Consider the following 13,137-nt stretch of genomic DNA (forward strand, 5'->3'; position numbering starts at 1 on the left):
CTTTAGAGCCACCGTCTCTAATCCGTACATCATGGCTAGCCTCACCACTGTTTTATAAACTTTGCCCTTCATCCTGATACTGTTCTTTCACATATCACACCAGACACCTTCCTCCAACTGTTCCACCCCACTTGGACCCGTTTCTTCACTTCCCTACCACACTCACCATTGCTCTTTATTGTTGACCCCAAGTATTTGAAGTCGTCCATCCTCGTTATCTCTTCTCCCTGGTGCTTCACTCTTCTTCCACCGCCCCTCTCATTCATGCACATATAGTCTCAGGTTAAAAAAAGTTTGTGTTTTGTTCATTTTTAATGCCTCGTACAACTAACTGCATATTTCTGTGTGAGGCAAATACAATGATGGCAACAAAAAGTTTAAGTTAAGATCTGTAGCATTTTTCCATGGTTTTTGTAATGGTAACCAAAATCACTGCAAGTACAAATAAGCATAAGCATGCCAAATACAACAAAGTATTATGTAAAGAGCGATACCTTTAGCAGAAGGTGGCCTTAAAATTAACAAGAAATTGACGAAACAAAGTGGTCTAATCCAGTGGCCCCCATCCAATGTACTGCTAGCTGCATGTCCTTTAGTCCTTCATTAGGAATTGGTACAGTATAATAAGCAATGTGTCATAATAGCGCTAGTGAAATATTTGGACAATTATGTGATAGAAAGCTGATGAATTGAAGCAACGCTACTACCGGTAGTTGCAGCCAACTGTGGCGCTATTAATTTAGTCCCACCTAGTTCTTGGCCTAAGAACAACAACCATGGCAATTGCTTCCAGTATTAATTAGCTCAGAGTAACACTGGCATAGGCTATTTAAATGTAAAATGCACTTCTACTTACGAAAAATTCTCATTACAAAATGACTCCTGGAACGTATTAATATCACAAGTATTGTATAGTCAGAGTAGCTCGAGCACACGTGTATATATAAACAGATACACAAAACAATTAACTGTTTGGTTGATTGATAACTTTCATTTTCAGTTTCAGTCACCCTTTGAAGGATCATTTTATTAATATAGCATTTTAATCTGTGGCGGTTTTAGAACTTTGTGTAGTGCACTTGCAAATTATACTTTCAATGGCATCGGAAGGAGTCGCATTATAACTTAATAACCATGGTGATGTCATGTGGGGTCATCTGAGTTCATGGAAATGTTGTGTTCTCAATAGAAAAAAACCCAGTGGTTCATCATTGATGTTCCACGTTTTCTGTTCAATAATAATTCGTATGTGACTTGAGGATTTAAACAAAACATGCGTGTCATTGTCCAAGTGAAAGGTAATGATTGTTTTGTTGTCATAGTTGTGTTCTTTGCATAAATACCTTGTATACCTCTAACCCTTGAACCTACTTTGAAGCATGTAAATGCCTAATGGTCAAGGAGCCTCCAATGGAAGTACCGGTAAGTGTCAAGTTGCATGAGAAATGTCACATCAGAGGTTAGAGCAAGAGAACCGGTTTGTCACGCTTCGATCTTATCAGAGTGGATGTTTCTTTAGGACTTGACTTATTGTTGTGTGTGAATGTCATCACTATTGTTTTACATCTTGTTCAGAAATGTGTACAATGCCAAAGGAAATACTATAATAATTGTATACTGTAACCCCAGTTGCAATAATAAATTTCCTGCTTTGACACTTTTATGAAATAGAAAAATAAAATTATCAAAAGGAACTGAGTATTAACAGATAATTGCACAGCTATCTGGCTTTCTTTCTTTTTAATAATTTTTCTGCGCGAGCGCACACACACACCCACGCACGCACGCACACACACACACACACACACACACACACACACAATTGGATCATAACTGGGGATTTTGCTGCTTTCAAGCTACATCTTGGATCCAGTCGAAATTCCTTTCTCCTCATCTCATTTCCTCTTGTAGCATTCTCCAATGCTAACTCCTCTCCAGTACCCCTCTTTCTCTCTTTCTCTTCTACAGTCATTGTTCTCCCTCAGAACTGATCAAGTCATTCGCACACAGTATACCTGTACATAGTTTTCTCTCACTTACATTCCCATTTGTTTCCATGTCTACTGCACATGCTTATTATGCAAAGAGCAACTCACAGTATTCACGCATGCATATCTTTGAATGTGTTCTCGTCACCAGAGAGAAGAATAACAAGTTGCTTTGCTGTAACTGTACACGCAACACAGAAGGAAGATTAACAAAGCAAAACATATTTCACTGAGGCCATCTCTTTAATCGCTTGTGCTTCCCCCTTCTTGCACCCGTTTTCGTCCCCTGCATTCTGCAGTCCTACAATCAGATGTAGAGTTGACCTTCTCTTCACATGTACCAATTTCACTTCCTTTGGGGTATTTCAATAATGATTGTTATTGTTATAGTGTATGTTCTCATCTTGTTTTCTGTGGATATTCCACTTATACATAGCTTCTAAGACCAGTGTATGGTTTGTTCGCATATTAGGGCAAGATATTCTCAAAGGACAGCGGCACTGATGCGCTTTGGATGCTGAGAGGAAAAAACTGTTGTTTTTTACTGCTTTTTTTTTATTATTACAGAGAGAAAATGAAAACCACCCCCTCTAAAGAAAGAAAGGGGGCATGATGAAATGGAAAAATAAAAATAAATGTGGTTTAAGATTATTAACTAACCCAAAATATGGAAGTATTGGACCAACATTAAAACGACAATGAGGAAGAAGATTTCAAGGCATGAAGAGAAAATAGAGTCATAGGCAAGCTATATTTATCTCTTTACAGATAGATAGCTCTCCTGTGACCCTTGTGAGGATAAGCAGCTCAGAAACTGGATGGATGTAATTCCAAAATGGTTTTGTTTCAGAGACCACTTTATGTCCCAATCCAATCAAGGGAATTTACGGGTCATGGATGAGGGGAAAACAAATATTGAAAGGCAAATGAAAATGAGGGATTATTGCTTAGTGATGGAATGAATTTGAGAGAATAAACAAGCAAAGGGGGTGGCACGGTGGAGCAGCTGCAGAGCATTGGCCTCACAGTTCTGAGGACTGGGGTCCAAATCCCGGCCCTGCCTGTGTGAAGCTTTTATTTTCTCCCCGTGTCTGTGGGTTTTCTCCGGGGCACATTATCCAAAGTTGCATTATAACAGGCTTTCATGGGGGTACTCCATCAGCCACTTGTCCCTCTGTGGTTTGTAGAGTTTTCATGCATTCTGTATCACAATCTAAATGTTGAGATGCATCATAAGAGTGGACATTTTGTGCGCATGCGTGTCTGCCTACGGAAATAATGAATAGCAAGCAAAAGCTCCACATCAGGAAAATTAGAACTACTTGTTGATATAAATTTTCGAGCAAACATCACACAATGAACCTATGGCACAGTGAACAATGAACAATAATAAACACCTCACAATGCATTAATAAGCAAAAGTGCAATACTAGTAATGTAATGTATTGTAAGGCAATAATTTCTAGTTTAAGTCACTTGAATAATATTAGTATGGGCTGGGCTGGAAAACCTTTGCAGTGTGACGCAGTTGCGCCCATAAAATTCTTTTTACGTCTGCAGTATTTTGAGACTTTGGAGGACATGAGAGGATGTCTTCTTTTCTATAGCAATTTATTCCTGAAAAGTCTACATTGAGGCACTGAAGCAGAAATGCGGTGCAGAGAAAATAGGACAGCACATGAGCCCTGAGGCCTTTTGGACTGTAGTTGTGAGTTGGAGCAGTGGCTCCTTCCAGTCACCCCAAAGACCAGACAGTCTCATTCATTGTTTTACTTCACTGCGACAAGGAGCAAAAACTTGGGCAAACTTGCTTTTGATAACCTAGATGCTGGAGTAAACTATCTCACAATTCCACACATATAGTTGCCTGGAGTGTTTTTCAAACAAATGATCACAATGTCAAAATGCATCCACTCACACTTTCAAATGATAATTTTTCTATAAAGTGAGATCTCACATTACGATAAAGTTCCATTCCTATGACATTAATTTAACCCAAACAGTATATTAAAGGAGCAATGAAGTAGTAAGTAGTAGTAAAGTCATAATCACGGTAAATCCATTTATTTTATAAACTTATAGACCATAAATCTAGAACAAGTCAAATGGAAGATAGGACAGCAATTCCTTACCTTTACATTTCTTTAATTGGTTTACATACTAGAAGGTGCACCAATTAGTTTATTGTGTGCTGTTCATAACCCAAAAAGTCATACGCTCCTAATACAAAATTTTTAGAGGGCTGTAGGAATGGTCCTGAAATTCAACTAAACCATTGCAACAATGTGTGTAATGAATTGATTTCTAATAATAGTAGTAATATTTTTCAGTTTTGGTCTTTTCCTGGGAATCCTAGTCAGCAAGAAATTATCTATAGAAATTAACACACATTTCCTCCTAACAAGTTCTTCATGACCTGCATGATAAGTGACCAGAACCTAGTGATGGTGAAAGATGAAACATGTTCATTGCTGCTAACCCCTTATCCTGTCAGGGAGTGCTCAGAAGCAGTAAATATATTCAAAGAATAAAAATTGTTTGTAAGCCTCCTCGTGGAAATGTAATTGCAAGTGCAAAATGGATTACACGTCTTGAGTAATGCTCTGATGAACTGACCCACAAATCATGTCCTTTCATGGAGAGAATCTTTCTTTTGTACAACCTGTGATTCAGGGTCAAAAGTCAAATCTCTCCCCTTCCCCCATTAGGCACACTGAAACAGTGCAGTGTATTATATCTCTGCTTATGGCAAACTGTTCGTCGTTTTAAAATTTACATTATATATATTACACTGTATTAGCAGGACGGTGGAGCATCTGGTTAGATCGTTAACCTCACAGTTCTGAGGACCGGGGTTCAAATCCCAGCTCCGCCTGTGTGGAGTTTGCATGTTCGCCCAGTGCATGCAGGGTTTTCTCCGGTCCCATCAACAGTAAAACCATTACCTTTTAAAACAATGTGAACAAATTAGTAGTACGTACCAGCAGTAGTAGTAGTCTTGACTCTTGTTACTTCACAGCACTCAACGGGATATTTGTGCTCTTTTTATGAAGTCGTCATTCAGTCAAAGCTTAAAATACTGATGATTGATCTGTTGTAGCTCAGCTGGTGAGCAAAACATGTGCAAGGCATGGAGACCTGTGGGTCCTCTGGATGAAGACAAACAGATAAGGAATAACTTGGATTCATCTGAGGCTTTGTGAAGAAGAATACTGTATATTCTTCACAAGGGACTGGGTCACCACCTTTGTGTGTGTGTGTGTGGGTGTGTTTGTGCATGTGTGTGTGCTCATTTGTGAGAGTGTAGTCATGCATGTGTGTGGATGTGGGAGGTTGGACCACATTTTTGTGAAAGGGAGTGTTATCTATCACATATGTTCTAGGAACAGACAACAGACCTGGGTCGGATGAAGAAAGCGTCACACTTTCATTCACACCTCAGACTCCACGAATACACCCACGTGTGAGCACACAAACAGATAGACACGCAGACACATGATGCACAAATGATACACAATAACCATTCACACATTGAGCTCTTATTTTTGCAGATAATGCATGTGTGTGTAAATCCTGGCAGATTCAGATTTTCCTGCAAGCGCAAGGCTCAAGATGCATGTTTACCAATTTGGAAAATCTATGTATGCCAAGCAAGCTTCCAGTATAGCATTTGTGTATTCAGAGATGCGCCTCCCAGAGTGACAATTTGGCTGCAGAAAGTCAATCTAAACTTACACCTGCTTAGACTACATCTAAATGCTTGCGCAGGCTAGACCTCTGGTTTAACATGATTATGGTGAATGTGATCTGGGCACAAGTGGACATATACAGAGATTCACAGACGTATTTGAGGTAGCGTTTATCACCAGCTCATGGTGTATTGCACAAGGGTGCACTCTCACATTGTCTGTTGCCACACTGGCTAAGAGCAGTGACAAGGTTCTGCTCATCCATGGATGGATGCAATTACACATGTCATGAACGAGGCTCGAGGGCGGACCCAAATGCACGACTCCAGAGGCAAGCAGGTAGTGTACAGAAAGCCTTTATTCGGTCCGTGGTCAGTGATCAGCGAGTCAGTCAGGAAAAGCAGCAGTATCAGAAAAGGCAGGCTTACTAGGATAGTCTGGGAACAGGCGAGGGTCGGTACATGGTAGGTCAGGTATACGGGAGTGCGGGAACGAGGCATGGGAATCAACGATCTGGCGGAGGACGAGTTGTCCCCTGTGTCCTATAAGTACTGGGTGTAATCAGCCGAAACAGGGTGCAAGTGTGTGCCGACTAATTGGCTGGTCACGCCCGGCTGGGCAGGATGCCAGGAGCATGACAGTACCCCCGCCCTCAACGGCCGGCTCCCGACGGCCCAGGAGTGTCTGGATGGGCCGCGTGGAAGTCCTTGATGAGGGAGGGGTCCATAATGAAGCGCGAGGGGATCCAAGAGCGCTCCTCCCGTCCATATCCCTCCCAATCCACCAGGTACTGGAACCCCCTTCCTCTGCGGTGGGAAGACAGCAACCGGCGCACTGTGTACACCGTCTCGCCGTCCACCATCCGGGTGGGGAGGGGAGGTTTGGCTGGAGGGGCCAGCGGCGAAGGACGATCCGGGCGTAGCCTGCCGACGTGGATCGTAGGGTGCACCCTCATCGACCTGGGTAGTCTAAGTAATACGGCGACCGGATTAATGATTTTGGTGATCGGGAACGGACCAACGAACCTGGGAGCAAGTTTGCGGGACTCCATCCGCAGTGGGAGATCCTTGGTGGAGAACCACACTCGCTGCCCCACCCTGAGTTCTGGTGCAGCTCTCCCCTTGCGGTCCGCTGCGGACTTGTAGATGTTGCCCATGCGCAGCAGCGTCCTCCGGGCTGGCTCCCAGGTCCGTTTGCAGCGCCGTACCACTGCCAGGGCCGACGGCACCTCGGAATCTGTGGCCAATGAGGGAAACAGAGAGGGAGGATAGCCATGCACAACGTGGAGTGGTGCCATACCTGTTGAGGTGGAGGGTAGGGAGTTGTGGGCGTACTCAACCCATTTGATGTGCTGGCTCCACATGCTCTGGTCCCTAGATGCTCAGCATCGAAGTCCGGTCTCTAATTCCTGATTTACCCTCTCTGTTTGGCCGTTTGACTCTGGATGATGGGCCGAAGTTAGACTGGCTGAAGCGCCGATGAGGGTGCAGAATTCCTTCCAGAAGCGGGCGCTGAATTGCGGGCCTCTGTCCGAGACGATGTCCCGGGGGAACCCGTGGTACCGGACGACCTCGTCCAACACCAGCTGGGCTGTCTGCTTGGCCGACAGGATCTTCGGAAGTGGCACGAAGTGAACCATCTTGCAGAATCGGTCCAATACAGACGGCACAACTGTGTTTCCCTGAGAGGGCGGTAGGCCAGTGACAAAGTCCAACGCAATGTGTGACCACGGGCGGAAAGTGATGGACAGAGGCCGCAACTCAGCCACCGGTCGTAAACGGGACGTCTTATTGGCCACACACCCCGGGCAGGCATTGACGAATTCCTTCACGTCTTTGCTGAGGTTGGGCCACCAGAACCTCTGCTCGACCACAGAATGAGATTTTGCCATACCCGGGTGGCAGACCGTCTTGTTCGAATCAGCCCAATTGACGACGTCTCCACGAAGTGATGGAACGACAAACAGGCGATCAGACGTACAATCCGCGGGCGGAGCCGTCTCTCCTAGGGCCTCCTTCACCCGCGACTCGACCACCCAGATGAAGCCGGACACAAAGCACGCCTGTGGCAGGATAGGAGCCGCTATTGACTCAGTGCGCTCCGCCTCGTGGATCCGTGAGAGGGCGTCCGGCTTGCCGTTCTTGGAACTTGGGCGGAAGGACAGAGTGAAGCGGAAGCGGGTGAAGAAGACAGCCCACCTGGCCTGGGAAGCGTTCAACCGCTTCACGGTCCTCAGGTACTCCAGGTTTTTGTGGTTGGTGAGGACCACGAACAGTACTTGTGAGCCCTCCAGCCAGTGCCGCCACTCCTCCATAGCCGTCTTGACCGCCAGCAGTTCGCGATCCCCCACGTCGTAGTTTCTCTCTGCCAGGGTTAGCTTCCTAGACAGGAACGCACACGGGTGGATCCTTCTATCTTTGGGACTCCTCTGTGACAAAATGGCTCCGATTCCCGAGTCCGCCTCCACCACGAACTGGCGATCTGGATCTGGGATAATGAGGATGGGTGCAGTAGTGAAACTTGCCTTAAGTTTATTGAAGGCCTCCTGGCAGGTCCTGGACCATTCGAAAACGTTGTGCGGAGAGGTGAGGGCGTGCAGAGGGGCGGCCACGGCGCTGAAGTTCTGAATGAACTTTCTGTAGAAATTTGTGAAACCAATGAACCTCCTGCTGGCGGGGGTGGGCCATCGAAGCACCGCGTCGATCTTCCCGGGATTCATCCGTATCTCCCCCTCTGCCAGGATGAAGCCCAGAAAGGACACAGATGCTCGGTGGAACTCTCACTTCTCCCATTTCACGAACAGCTGATGCTCCAAGAGATGCTGGGGCACCTCCCCAGGATTATATCACTGCTGCTAGAGTTAAAAACGTGGAAACTAATGCGTTCCGTGTGCGTGTCCGGAAAGTCCATACATAAGGTTTGTGTGCAGTGTGTAACCTGGCAGAGGAACTAGCCGTTGGCGGCGCAAGCAATACGAAGACGCCGTGTGGGGAAGGTCGCTGCACACAACGCCTCGACCTCACGGGAATTTATTAGGTTAGCGTCTGAACCGGAGTCAATGAACGCGGTCACTAGGCATGAGGGAGAGTCCGTTCCTACGGTCAGGTGCAAAAACGACCGCCCAGACTCAGCGACAGTATACCGCACACTCACCGGCGTAGAGATCCTAAGGTCGGAGCGCTTCGGTCGAACCGGGCAGCGGGCGATTAAGTGTCAAAGACGACCACAGTAGAAACAACGCCCTTATTGTCGCTGGTGTAAGCGCTCCTCCGCTGGGCCGCCGAGCCCCTTCACTTGCATGGGTTCCGATGTAGTAAGCAGCGTGGGCGGCCGGGAACCGACCGGGCTGAGCCTCTCTCCTCGGTCATGCCGTCCATCTGCCTATGCACGGCCAAGTGCTGATCCGCCTTTATTCGGTCAGTGGTCAATGATCAGCAAGTCAGTCAGGAAAAGCAGCAGTATCAGAAAAGGCAGGCTTACTAGGATGGTCAGGGAACAGGCGAGGGTCGGTTCACGGTAGGTCAGGTATACGAGAGTGCTGGAACGAGGCATGGGAATCAACGATCTGGCGGAGGACTAGTTGTCCCCCGTGTCCTATAAGTACCGGGTGTAATCAGCCGAAACAGGGTGGAGGTGTGTGCCGACTAATTGGTTGGCCACGCCCAGCCTGGGCAGAATGCCAGGAGCATGACAAATCGTCCTCTTCCCCCCTCTGTTGTGACTGTCACACTGCCCCACATTTAAAGGGAATGAGAGGAGTTGCTTTGAATGATGGTGAATGAAGTTGGCTGGATACTCCCGCAATGTTGCAGCACACCCAATGCTGGATCTACTGGGCTAAGCTGGTCTGCGAAATTACCCACACTCGTCTAACCTGTCCACTGCACACAGTTGCACCGCCTGCCACACCACATTGACCCAGTTCAATAAAATAGAGGCGAAATATAAATCTGACAGCAGGGCATGACAGTGTGTCCTGTTTTAAAGTAGCCACACTATGAGAAGTATGCTCATTATACATGATGAGGGACTTGATGTTGTAATGATAATGTCGCTGCGTTGCGCATGTGTGTTTCCTTTAAAACAGGAACAGGTGTACAGAATTACATAAGGGTATTTTAATATATAATAGCTTTTACTATTGTGCCTGCGTGAACACATTTTTACTTCTTACTACACCATTCCTGAATAATAACCACTCACTCCCCTTTCTCCTATGTGCAGGAGAAGCTAAAAACATCCCTCCGTACCCAGGGCCAAACAGGATGAGGGACTGTTACTGCACCGTCAACCTGGACCAAGAAGAAGTCTTCAGAACAAAGATTGTCGAGAAGTCACTCTGGTATGCTCGCTATCCTGCCTCTTTGTGTTTGCAGTTCTTTTTTTGTCATTGTGGACATGAAGTTGAAATTAAATAACTTTCAACAATCAACATAGTAGAAATGTTCCAATTAATTAACACTTCCAAGGAATGAAACCTTTTTGCATCAGGTTGTGTTATAACCAACGGTTACACACTTGAAATGATTCTTCCCTCATGAATTGCGTTGGTTTGTTTGTTTGTGCATCATAACATCGCATGCCGTTCTCCAGAGATTTCCACAATGCGGTTTTTCAATTTGCTGTGAAGTCCCAGTGATTAATGGAACCATCAATAAATAAATATCCCTGGGCAAAGATGATTATCTGAACAAGAATTTTCTTTTCACAATTGTGTCTTATCTTTATCTCGTTTTCACACTCTTATGTAGTTTATGATTTTCTTTTACATCTTTTTTAGCTCTTCCAAGTATGTTCCGTTTTCATTTTTGTTTTATTGCATTCTTAGTTTTTGGTGAGAATCTAATACAAATAATAATAATGTGCATGAAATTTTACAGTTTTGAAAAAAAAATCGTATCTGTATCAACTCTTGTGTTTTTGGAAGTGCAGCCACCTTTGTTCCCATTTTATACTGTATAACTGTGAAATAGTAACTGATCAAGTTGTGTTTTGATGTACTTGTGTAGGCTCATCTTACATCTTCCATTGTACTGTAACTTTACCTTCTCTACCTATTAACATATAAGGTAACAAATACTTTTGCTTAATGTGTGCAATAGGAATTGGTTTAGACCTGAGGTTTTCCTTCATATCACAATGTGTTTTTTTTTTTCTTGTCCCTGTGTCTCCAAAAGTCCATTCTATGGAGAGGATTTCTACTGTGAAATACCACGGAGCTTCAGACATCTCTCCTTCTATATCTTTGACAGGGACGTCTTCAGAAGGGACTCGAGTATTGGTGCGTAAAAAGCTTATGTTTTTGAAAAAAAAAGAAACCTCAAATGTGGTCTCATATATATACTTGATAGAAAAATGCCTGAAAAATGTTATTAGTTTTTCAAAGGAATTCATTCTTGCCATCTCATTTTCTGCATCAAACAGTTTCTGACAAAATGTGAATGATAAGTGATTCACAACCATTTCATTTTCTACTGTGTTTGAATCCTATGAATGTGTGATTTTCGATGCCAAAATCAGGGAACAGTTTCATATTTGTGAGGACCATAGAAAATCATAACCAAATTGAAAATTACAGAAAAGCGGGGGCAAAGGGATTACCCAACAACATAATCGGAAAAGAACAAGTAATAACTGCGCCAATCAAAGAGGCAATATGGTTTTGTTCGACCTCCACTAAATGACCATACTTGAAACCTGGCAGAGTGTAAAGGGGGAAAAAATATTTTTTTTTTCTAGATTTAGTAACATATGTATTGTTTGTTAGAGTTACCTAAACTTTGATGGCTTCAACATGCGCATTCAATGCCACGAATCACACACAGCATTCTTATTTGTCATAGCCATCTTCTCATCTGCCATCCTCCAGACAGAACGATGTCTTAAAGAATCAATAATAGTGGTTAGCAAAAAAAAGCAATTTACACTCATACTGTGGTGTCTCGTTCAACCATGAGGGACACTACGGAAAGGAGTGAGTAGATGTGGGGCCTAGAAAAGGAAATGAGGAAGAAAAGAGATCAAGAATTTAGCATTGGCGAAGAAGAAATTGAGGACGCTGCTGACTGATAAATGAAGCCAAGTAAAAGGTATTACAGTTGTGGAAATGATTCAGTCCTCAAAGCAACTTAGAGCGGTTTAATTGACGAAATAGTGCAATGCTCTGGTGCAGTGATGATTGTGCAAATGGTACAGAGAATTATCAAACACCAGAGGCCACGAATGCAAATAGTGCAGTGTGATAAAACAGTGATGGCAAAGAAGTAGAAGTGTCCTGCAAAATTGGCAGCATGTTTCAATTAAATTCTAAATTTACTGTTCAAGAATTTCATGTCAAGACAGAAGAAGGTGTCGGAATATCTGCTGGTTTTAGTTTGCATTGTTCAATAATGCCTGGATGAGATCAGGAGCTGGAGTAGGTCCTGACCAGGATTTGGAGAGTCCAAAAGGAGTTTGTGAGCCCTGATAGATTCTGGTCCCACCTAGGAGGTGGGATCCAATGATTTTTTTGGGCAGCCTTGACTGTGTGTTGCAGTCTGGTTTTGCTTCACACACCCCCATCTTAGTCGCAAAACAACATCGAAGATGTTTTCGTTTTTGTGCTTATTTGTCATTCTGACATGCAATGATGCATATAGGTAAGGTAGCAGTGAAGAAAGAAGACCTGCATAAATATCACGGGAAAGACACCTGGTTCCAGCTCCAACCTGTCAGTGCTGACTCAGAGGTGCAGGTCAGTACAAAGGGAATGCACAAACTCTTACACTCTTTAAATAGCTCTCCTGTATTCTATTCTGCTCCATTTTGTCCATCTATCCACAGTACATGTGTTACAAAGCTTTCGGAACAACTGAATCAAGGTGACATGAAGTGATAATTGAGTTATTGAGTTTTGTTCCCCCAAACTTTATGTATACTAAAAAGACAATAAGCAAAAATAAAAGAAAATATAAAGATGTTTTTCATGACATAGGCTCCCTTTGTCTTTTATGTTGGTTTGGATGTGGGAACCTGGGAAGGGCTCAAACAGACAAACGTGTATGCTTTTGATCTTCACTTCAATGGTTCCTGTAAATCACGTTGCCTAAAGTTGATAGATACACTTTTGATAACCACACTCACCACCCCAGACTCCTTTATCAATCCAACAACATCAGAAGTCAGTTGGACCATTAAATTGTTCAGAGATAAATTTTCCCATAAGCAATTGTAGAAATTCATTTGTCACAGTCCCAATTCACATTTTACATTTCGTAAGCTTTTCATACTCAGTTGAAAATCGTAGCTTGATCTTATCACTTACATTCAAGGCAAATGAAAGCTAGATGGTAGCGGTTTATATCTATCATGTGAAAAAAGACTTTGTACTAATGTTATTAGATGCAACCAAAAATGTTTAGTTCTCAGATTACATTGTGACGCTCCACTGTGGTCCAAAGCTTGAAGTGTTGACTGAAGGG

The 13,137-nt window shown here is 43.9% G+C and overlaps 1 protein-coding gene across 5 annotated transcripts in view; it reads left to right on the forward strand.

Annotated features, from left to right (window-relative positions):
* rasa3 (RAS p21 protein activator 3) overlaps positions 1-13,137 on the forward strand; it is a 60,815-nt gene that overhangs the window by 18,761 nt on the left and 28,917 nt on the right. For all 5 annotated transcript variants that reach the window (XM_061815041.1, XM_061815040.1, XM_061815044.1 and 2 more), the window contains 3 exons: positions 9,902-10,019; positions 10,855-10,958; positions 12,316-12,410. In XM_061815041.1, the coding sequence (XP_061671025.1) occupies positions 9,943-10,019; positions 10,855-10,958; positions 12,316-12,410 (276 nt within the window). In that variant the 5' untranslated portion in view covers positions 9,902-9,942. The remainder of the gene's footprint in view (positions 1-9,901; positions 10,020-10,854; positions 10,959-12,315; positions 12,411-13,137) is intronic.

The sequence above is a fragment of the Syngnathoides biaculeatus genome, chromosome 3 (genome assembly GCF_019802595.1).
Source record: "Syngnathoides biaculeatus isolate LvHL_M chromosome 3, ASM1980259v1, whole genome shotgun sequence".
In the NCBI taxonomy this organism is placed as follows: domain Eukaryota; kingdom Metazoa; phylum Chordata; class Actinopteri; order Syngnathiformes; family Syngnathidae; genus Syngnathoides; species Syngnathoides biaculeatus.